This window comes from Nicotiana tomentosiformis, chromosome 12, assembly GCF_000390325.3.
Source record: "Nicotiana tomentosiformis chromosome 12, ASM39032v3, whole genome shotgun sequence".
NCBI lineage: Eukaryota > Viridiplantae > Streptophyta > Magnoliopsida > Solanales > Solanaceae > Nicotiana > Nicotiana tomentosiformis.
Window position 1 is genome coordinate 64,303,778 of NC_090823.1, and position 9,144 is coordinate 64,312,921.

General features: G+C 43.6%; 1 protein-coding gene across 1 annotated transcript; it reads right to left on the reverse strand.

The window, feature by feature from the left end:
- Nucleotides 1-692: 692 nt before the first annotated feature.
- LOC138902768 (uncharacterized) lies at nt 693-8,599 on the reverse strand. The gene is made up of 5 exons (XM_070190666.1): nt 8,434-8,599; nt 7,249-7,644; nt 6,977-7,134; nt 6,123-6,897; nt 693-1,051 (listed from the first exon to the last, which is right to left on the reverse strand). The coding sequence occupies exons 1-5, from the start codon at nt 8,597-8,599 to the stop codon at nt 693-695; spliced, it is 1,854 nt and encodes a 617-aa protein (XP_070046767.1).
- Nucleotides 8,600-9,144: the final 545 nt, after the last annotated feature.

Consider the following 9,144-nt stretch of genomic DNA (forward strand, 5'->3'; position numbering starts at 1 on the left):
ATTCCCAAAACTAAAATCAAGGTATGCGTTTGCGTAACTTTGGGCGAAACAACCTTAAATATAATAAAAATGCTATTAATTGCTTGCACGTACACGTGATATGATTTTGGCACAATAAACAAAACGGATTCACACACGTGATTCATTTCAAAGATAATTCTATATTTTAATATAAAAGCGGGCAGATAAAACATGAAAACCAATAAATCATAGTTTATCTAAAATTAATTTAAGCCAAGTTGTAGTTAATAAAGCGACCGTGCTAGAACCACAGGACTCGGGGAATGCCTTACACCTTCTCCCCGGTCAACATAATTTCTTACCCGGATTTTATTTTCGCAGACCAAAAATAATAGAGTCAAACTTTCCTTTGACTAGGGATTCAAATAAAAGGTGACTTGGAACACCCAAAAAATCAATTCCAAGTGGCGACTCTGTAAATAAAATAATCCCTATTCAAATTTGTCACCTTAATTGGAAAAACTCTTTAACCCACAACAATCCATAACACATATATCATTTGGGGCAAAAAGAAGTGTGACAACAACGATGCACTGGTAATATTCGTACTTATGAATAAAACTAAAGTTAAGTGTGTGTTAATTGATCCAGGTAGCTCGGCCAACATTATTAGATCAAAGGTTGTAGAACAGCTCGGTCTACAGGACCAGGTCGTACCCGCAACCCTGGTTCTAAACAGATTCAATATGGCATGTGAAACCACCAAAGGCGAGATAATTCTGCCGATAAACATGATCAGGACCATCCAGGAAACGAAGTTCCACATAATCGAAGGTGACCTGAGGTACAACACCCTTTTGGAAGCCATGGATCCACAATATGAGAGTTGTACTTTCGACCCTCCACCAGGTTCTTAAATTCCATACATCAGAGGGAGTCAAAATAGTGTATGGAGAACAACCGGCTGCGAGAGAAATGTTTATCGTCGAAGAAGCAATTCTGATATCCTCACCTTCGTCAACAAAAGGGTCGGACTCAAAATGGGGAACGAGATGCCAAATAGCAATCACAGACGTCAGCTTCAACCCAACTAAAAAATCAGAAGGTTGATGAAGATGATGATCAAAGGATCCCTCGTGGTCCCTGATGATTCCGACGCTACCCAATCAACGATTGAAGAACTGGGGCAAGTCATACTAATCGAGCATTTGCCCGAACGAAAGGTATACCTAGGAACGGGACTAACCCCCGAACTCATGAAAAGGCTTATTCAATTTCTTATCGATAACATAGATTGTTTTGCTTGGTCCTATTTAGATATAACAGGGATCCCACCGGATATAACGACGCATCGGCTAAGCCTGGACCCAAGGTTCAAACCGGTGAAGTAAAAGAGAAGACCCAGTCCGAGGTAAAGCACGCATTCATAAAGGATGAGGTAACTAGACTTCTTAAAATAGGGTCCATTCGGGAGGTGAAATACCCCGAATGGTTAGCCAATGTAGTTGTAGTCCCTAAAAAAGGGAACAAACTTAGAATGTGTGTAGATTAAAAGGATTTAAACAAGGCGTGCCCCAAAGATTCTTTTCCGTTGCCCAACATCGATTGCATGATCGATGCCATGGCCGGCCACGAGGTCCTTACTTTTCTCGATGCCTATTCCGGGTATAATCAAATCCAAATGAACCCGAAAAATCGGGAAAAAACTTCATTTGTCACCAAGTATGGAACATATTGTTATAATGTGATGCCCTTCGGGCTAAAAAAATGCAGGAGCTACTTACAAATGCCTAGTAAATAAAATGTTCGAGAAACAAATAGGTAAATCAATAGAAGTTTATATTGATGACATGCTAGTTACGTCCATGCGCGCAGAGGACCATTTGGCTCATTTGTAGGAAACATTCAAGATTTTAAGGAAATACAACATGAAGCTCAACCCCGAGAAATGTGCTTTTGGGGTCGGTTCGGGCAAGTTCCTTGGCTTCATGGTATCGAATCGGGGGATCGAGATCAACCCCGATAAAATCAAGGCCATCGAAGACATCACCATTGTGGACAGTGTAAAAGTCGTACAGAGGCTAACCGGACGGATTGATGCCTTAGGCCGATCCATTTCAAGGTCGTCAGATCAAAGTCACAGATTTTTCTCTCTACTCAAAAAGAAGAATGATTTCGCCGGGACCCCGAAATGTCAACAGGCATTAGAAGAATTGAAGCGATACCTATCGAGCCCACCACTGCTTCACACTCCAAAGGTAGACGAGAAACTTTGCTTGTACTTGGCAGTATCAGAAATAGCGGTAAGTGGTTTCCTAGTTCGAGAAGAGAAAGGTACGCAATTTTCCGTTTATTATGTAAGTCGAACCTTAGGGGAAGCAGAAACTAGATATCCACACTTAGAGAAATTGGCACTTGCACTGATAAGCACCTCTAGAAAGTTAAGACCATACTTTCAATGACACCCCATATGCGTATTAACCACTTACCCACTTTGTAATATTTTGCACAAGCCCGAACTATCAGGCCGATTGGCCAAATGGGCCGTCAAACTCAGTGGGTACTATATCGAATATCAACCCCGGACGGCCATTAAGTCTAAATTTTAGCGGACTTCGTGGCTTATTATGCCAACCCTCGTACCCGAAGTCGAAAAGGAACTCTTGTTGAAATCGGGTACATCATCGGGGGTATGGACCCTTTTGATAGACGGGGCTTCGAACGTGAAGGGGTCCGGGCTAGGGATCATTTTAAAGCCGCCTACGGGTAGAACTATTAGGCAATCTATCAAAACTACTAGGTTGACTAACAACGAGGCCGAGTATGAGGCCATGATTGCAGGTCTCGAGCTAGCTAAAAGCTTGGGAACAGAAGTCATTGAAGCAAAGTGTGACCAAGTTTGAGAGGATAGAATGCAAAGGTATTTGGACAAACTACAGGTAACTTTGCACCGTTTCAATGAATGGACTTTACAGCATGTACCTCGAGAACAAAACAGTGAGGCCGATGCACTTGCAAATTTGGGATCATCAGTCAAGGAAGATGAGATCATCTCGGGGATTGTCGTTCAACTCTTGAGATCCGTGATCGGGGAAGGTCATGCCGAGATAAATTATATAAGCTTAACCTGGGATTGGAGGAATAAGTATATTGAATACTTAGAGAACGGAAAGCTCCCATCGGATCCTAAAATTTCGAGGGCCCCACGAACCAAAGCTGCTTGATTTACATTGACTACAGATGGAACATTATACCAAAGGACATTCGATGGACTATTGGCAGAATGCTTAGGACCGGGAGACACCTACTACATCCTACGTGATATTCACGAGGGTACTTGTGGAAATCATTCCGGTGCCTATTCATTAGTCCGAAAAATAATCAGAGCAGGATATTATTGGATCGATATGGACAAAGATGCAAAGGGGTTTGTTCGAAAATGTGATAAATGTCAAAGGTTTGCACCGATGATCCATCAGCCCGGAGAGCAACTTCAATCAGTCCTTTCCCCATAGCCATTCATGAAATGGGGAATGGATATCGCCGGCCCTCTGCTTTCGGCTCCAGGTAAAACTAAGTTCATTTTATTTATGACTGACTATTTCTCTAAATGGGTTGAAGCACAGGCGTTCGAAAAAGTAAGAGAGAAAGAGGTTATAGACTTTATCTAGGATCATACCGTATGTCGATTTGGGATACCCGCCGAAATAGTGTGTGACAATGGGAAATAATTTATCGACAGCAAAGTGACAAAAGTCCTCGGAGACCACAAAATAAAAAGGATATTATCAAAGCCGTATCACCCTAGTGGGAACGGACAGGCCGAATTGACGAACAAGACTATCATTCAAAACCTAAAGAAAAAGTTGAACGACGCTAAGGGAAAATGGAGAGAAATTCTACCCGAAGTTCTTTGGGCATATCGAACAACATCAAAATCCAGTATGGGGGAAACCCCGTTCTCCTTAGTATATGGCTCTGAAGCCTTGATTCCAGTCGAAGTCGAGGAACCCAGTGCCAGGTTTCGATATACAACAGAAGAGTCAATTCACGAGGCTATGAATACTAGCCTCAAATTATTGGATGAAAAACGAGAAGCTTCTCTCATCCAATTGGCCGCCCAAAAGCAGCGGATCAAAAGATACTATAATCGAAGAACCAATCTTCGCCATTTTAAAATTGGGGACTTAGTGCTAAGGAAAGTCACCCTCAGCACCCGAAATCCAAATGAAGGAAAACTGGGTCCAAACTGGGAAGGACCGTATCAGGTACTCGAAAACATCGGTAAAGGATCCTACAAGCTCGGTATTATAAACGGCAAACAACTACCAAGCAATTGGAATGTGTCGCACCTAAAATGATACTACTGCTAAGATATAACCCTCCCATGTTCGTTTATATTTTGAAACTAACCCTTGCAGGAGTTCGATCAGGAATAAGGATGGATCATTCAACACGAAGCCTTAGGTCTGAAAGCACGCGTTGCACTCTTTTTCTCTTAGACCGGTTTTATCCCAAATGAGTTTTTTAGTAAGGTTTATCATGAGGCAACCATTGATCGTACTAACTTAGAACAATTCAACAGTATCCGAGGTCTCTTTACAATCGGCCTCGAATACTGGGGGGCATTACCCTCAAATATATCAAGTTTGATGCAAGAAAGTTACTTCATAACAACAGGGTTCCAATAGGAAAAATTGTAAGAGCCAAATGGTTAAAACGAACCATGCTCGTGTAGATTGCTCTATCCATGGTACAAAATATAAATACTTGTATAATGACATGAAAAGAAACTTCTTTGCACATATCTCATGTATCACAACCCATTCCCACTCGGGGATCATCTACGAAGCTTAAGGGCTACCCTATTTCGAGTTCGAGCAAACACTCACTCGACCATTAAGCCTACGGACTACATTACTTCGATTTCGAATCACTCACTCGACTAAATAAAGCCTATGGGCTACCTTAATTCGAGTTAGAAGCAAAGCACTCACTCGACTATAAAGCCTACAAGCTACCTTACTTCGAGTTCGAGCAATCACTCACTCGACTATTAAGCCTACGAGCTACCCTACTTTGAGTTCGAGCAATTACTCACTCGATTGTTAAGCCTATGGGCTACCTCTCTTCGAGTTCGAGCAATCACTCACTCGACTATCAAGCCTATGGGCTATATTTCTTCAAGTTCGAGCAAAGCACTCACTCGACCTCTAAGCCTACGGGCTATATTACTTCGAGTTCGAGCAATCACTTACTCGATATCTAAGCCTATGGGCTACATTACTTCGAGTTCGAATCACTCACTCGACTAAATTAGCCTACGTGCTACATCACTTCGAGTTCGATCAGGCACTCACTCGACCATTAAGCCTACAGGCTACATTACTTCTAGTTCGTATCACTCACTCAACTAATTAGCCTACAGGCTACATCACTTTGAGTTCGAGTAGGCACTCACTCGACCATAAAGCCTAAGGGCTACCTTACTTCGAGTTCGAGCAAAGCACTCACTCGACTATAAAGCCTACGGGCTACCTTTCTTCGAGTTCGAGCAAATGACTCACTCGACTATAAAGCCTACGGGCTACCTTTCTTCGAGTTCGAGAAAAGCACTCACTCGAGTATAAATCCTACGGGCTACCTTACTTCGAGTTCAAAGAAAAGCACTCACTCGACTATAAAGCCTACGGGCTACCTTACTTCAAGTTCGAGCAATCACACACTCGAGTATTAAGCCTATGGGCTACCCTACTTTGAGTTCAGCAATCACTCACTTGATTGTTAAGCCTACGGGCTACCTCTCTTCGAGTTCGAGCAATCACTCACTCGACTATCAAGCCTACAGTCTATATTTCTTCGAGTTCGAGCAAAGCACTCACTCGACCTCTAAGCCTACGGGCTATATTACTTCGAGTTCGAGCAATCACTCACTCGACTACTAAGCCTACGTGCTACCTTATTTCATGTTTGAGCAAGCTCTCACTCGGTTATAAAGGCTACAAGGTCCAAATTCGATCAAATTGCCTAAAGCCTTATGAAAACCATCATAAGGCATGAATAAAACAAAATCTTCACAAGGCATAGGCAATGGTCGAATTTGGACTTATCTCCGGGAGCGTTTTCTTCTCCATCGGGCCCCTCCCCGCTCTCGGACCCACTCTTGCTCCCATCATAATCATCAAGATCAGAAGCCAAGGCTTCAGCATCGGTTTCGAGGTATTTAGCCCTTTTTATCTCTTCAGTGAGATCGAAACCTTGAGCATGGATCTCCTCGAGGGTCTCCCTCTGAGATCGACATTTAGCAAGTTCATCAACCCAATGTGCTCGAGTGTTAGCAGTCTCGGCTGACTCTCTTGCCTGTACCCGAGCAGCTTCAGCATCGGCCCGATAGATGGCCACAAATATATCCGCATTAGCCTTTGCTTTTTTGGCGTCATATTTGGCCTTGGCAAGTTTGGAGGCCAACCGAGCCTCAAGGTCCTCTATTTTTCTTGATTGAACCAAGCTCTTCTCCTTTATGCCTTGAAGTTGATTTTTGGCTGATGATAATTGGGATCGAGCAGTTTCTTTTTCTGCGACAAGACGGTCCATACCATCTTTCCATCCCAAGGACTCCGCCCTTATCATATCGACCTCCTCACAAAGCTTCCCAATCACCTCAAGCTTCTGCTGTAGCTCTGAGATTGAAATATTAGCCATCATTCCAGGATTGAGCCCATGGGTTTTTAAGATTATTATTACCTGCTCAGTCAGGTCGGTCTGGTATTGATGAGCCTTGGCCAACTCAGCTCGGAGGTCTTTGATTTCTTCTTCCCTTTGCCTGAAGAGGAGTCTAAGGGCATTCCTCTCCTCCATGACCCGTCGGAGGTCGGCCTCGTACTTACGTAGCTCAGCTCGAGACCAAGAACATGCTTCTCGATGAACCACTGCGCCCTACATAAGAAAGAAGAAAAGAAGTTAGAGAAGAATAGCAAACATAAAAGTAATATCAATGAAGGGAGTTAAAGCTTACCCTATTCAAATCTTGCTGCACTTCACAGAAAAGGACCGATACATCACTAGGGCCAGCAACATCCTCGACTCCAGTAAACAAATCACAGAAGGGGTCCTCCCCTTCATGAGACTGGTTTATCTCGAGGGCCCCCAAAGATTGGGCTTCCCGAATCGCCCCTTCAAAAAAGGCAAGGAGAATGGGTGAGTCTCCGATTACTATTGCCCCAAGAGACTCGCTTGGGGCGTTCTCCTAAGTTTGGAGAGCTTTAGGACCGGCCCCTTCTGATATACCCTCCGTTTGTTGACTTCGGTGGGAAGCATCCTCGATCTCTAACGATTCAGGGACTCTGCCCGTACCTTCATCCGATATCTCCTCAGTCCGAGGCGGAGCTTTATAAATCACCGTCGATTCAGCTGCCTTTGGGGCATCGATGGTTTTCTTCACTCGGGCCACCAGCACGGACCCGTCATTTCCTTCTTCTTCGTCTTCATCCCTTAAACGCAGAATTGATTCTATGGTCAAAGGGATGGTATTCTTCCTCGGCTTACGAGCCATCCTCGTCTTCGGTTTTGGATCTTCGGAAGCGGAGGCCCTTTTTTGCTTATTATCCTTCACCGGTTTTGGAACAGAGGCCGAAGCCTCTTCCTCGATAGACGGGAGCCTCAAAACCACATCTTTGCCCAGGCCTACATACAAGAAAATTGATTTAAGTATATGGAGAGCATCTCGTTCTAATTACCAAAGATACGAGAAAGAGGCTTACCATGATTTTTGGCTTCCCCTCGGCCCTTTGACAAATCACGCCATGAGCGCTCGGTATATGTAGAGGTCGAAGCTAGACCCCGTACCCAGTTCTTGAGGTCAAGAACTGCACCGGGCATCCAAGAAACCGCTGCATCAGAAAGGGGAATATCAATGAGGAAGAAATGAAGGGGCAAAATAGTAGGAGATAACAACAGGATTACACTTACGCTTCATGTTCCACTCCTCGAAAAATGACATCTTTTCAGACGGAATCAGGTCCGAAGTCTTCACTCGAATGAATCTGCCCATCCAGCCTCGATCCTTGTCCTTATCTATGCTCGAGAATAGAACCTTGGTAGCCTGGCATTGAAGTTTTATTAACCCACATCGAAAGAGGCGAGGGCAGTACAATCGAATGAGATGGTCGAGGGTGAAAGGAATCCCCTCGATTTTGTTCACGAAGAAACGAATCAAAATAATGATCTGCCAAGAAGAAGGATGGATCTGGCCTAGGGTTATTTGATATTGACGACAGAAATCAATAATAACAGGGTCGAGAGGACCTAACGTAAAAGGGTAAGTATACATGCTTAAAAACCCTTTCACGTGGGTGGTGATATCTTCTTCAGGAGTCGGGATTACTACTTCTTTGTTCTCCCAATTACAATCTTTTCTTATCTGTTCGAGGTAAGCCTCGGATATCGAACACATATACCTCGATACTGGCTAACATCGGCCGGGAACAGACGAGCCTTTTTCAACCTTAAAATTAGAGGTAAGAACATACGCCCCAGGAACGCACTCCTCAAGCCGTGTCTCCACCGGTGTTTTCTCGGCGGCAGACTGTGAAGAAGAAGCTTTTTCTTTTTGAGGAATGGTTTTAGATGTTTTCGCCATTTTGGATTTAAAGATCGAAAATAGAAGGAGGTAACAAAGATTTGGTGTTTTTGAAGAAAGATTTTGCAGTAAAAAATCACAGATTTACAGATGAACTTAGAAGAAGAACTTGGAAAATTTGGAGATTGAAGATATAAAAGTGATAAATGGTAAAAGGAGGGGCTATTTATAGATTGAACAATGGCGGTTCAATATCAGCAGTGGCCGACCACCGTCTGACACGCATTAAATGCCTTGGTAAACTAAACCGAAGGGACAGCTATCACGTATGTCATGGTCGGGCTCGATGCAAACGTCAGTGCATATCCAATCGAGCTGTTGGTAAATCATATAGTTTCTCGCCACATCCTTCCCGATAAACGAGGGGACTATCTGTACGGTCGAAACTGATTTCGGTCTTGGTACGACTGATCAAGATGGGATCATAATGGACCGAAGAAAGTCTTCATAATATTGAGATGGGATCCGAAGATGGCACAAACGAGCTTCAAATTTCAGGTACAGGTTAAATACCAAGTTCGAAGTCATTATCGAGCTCGGGTCTG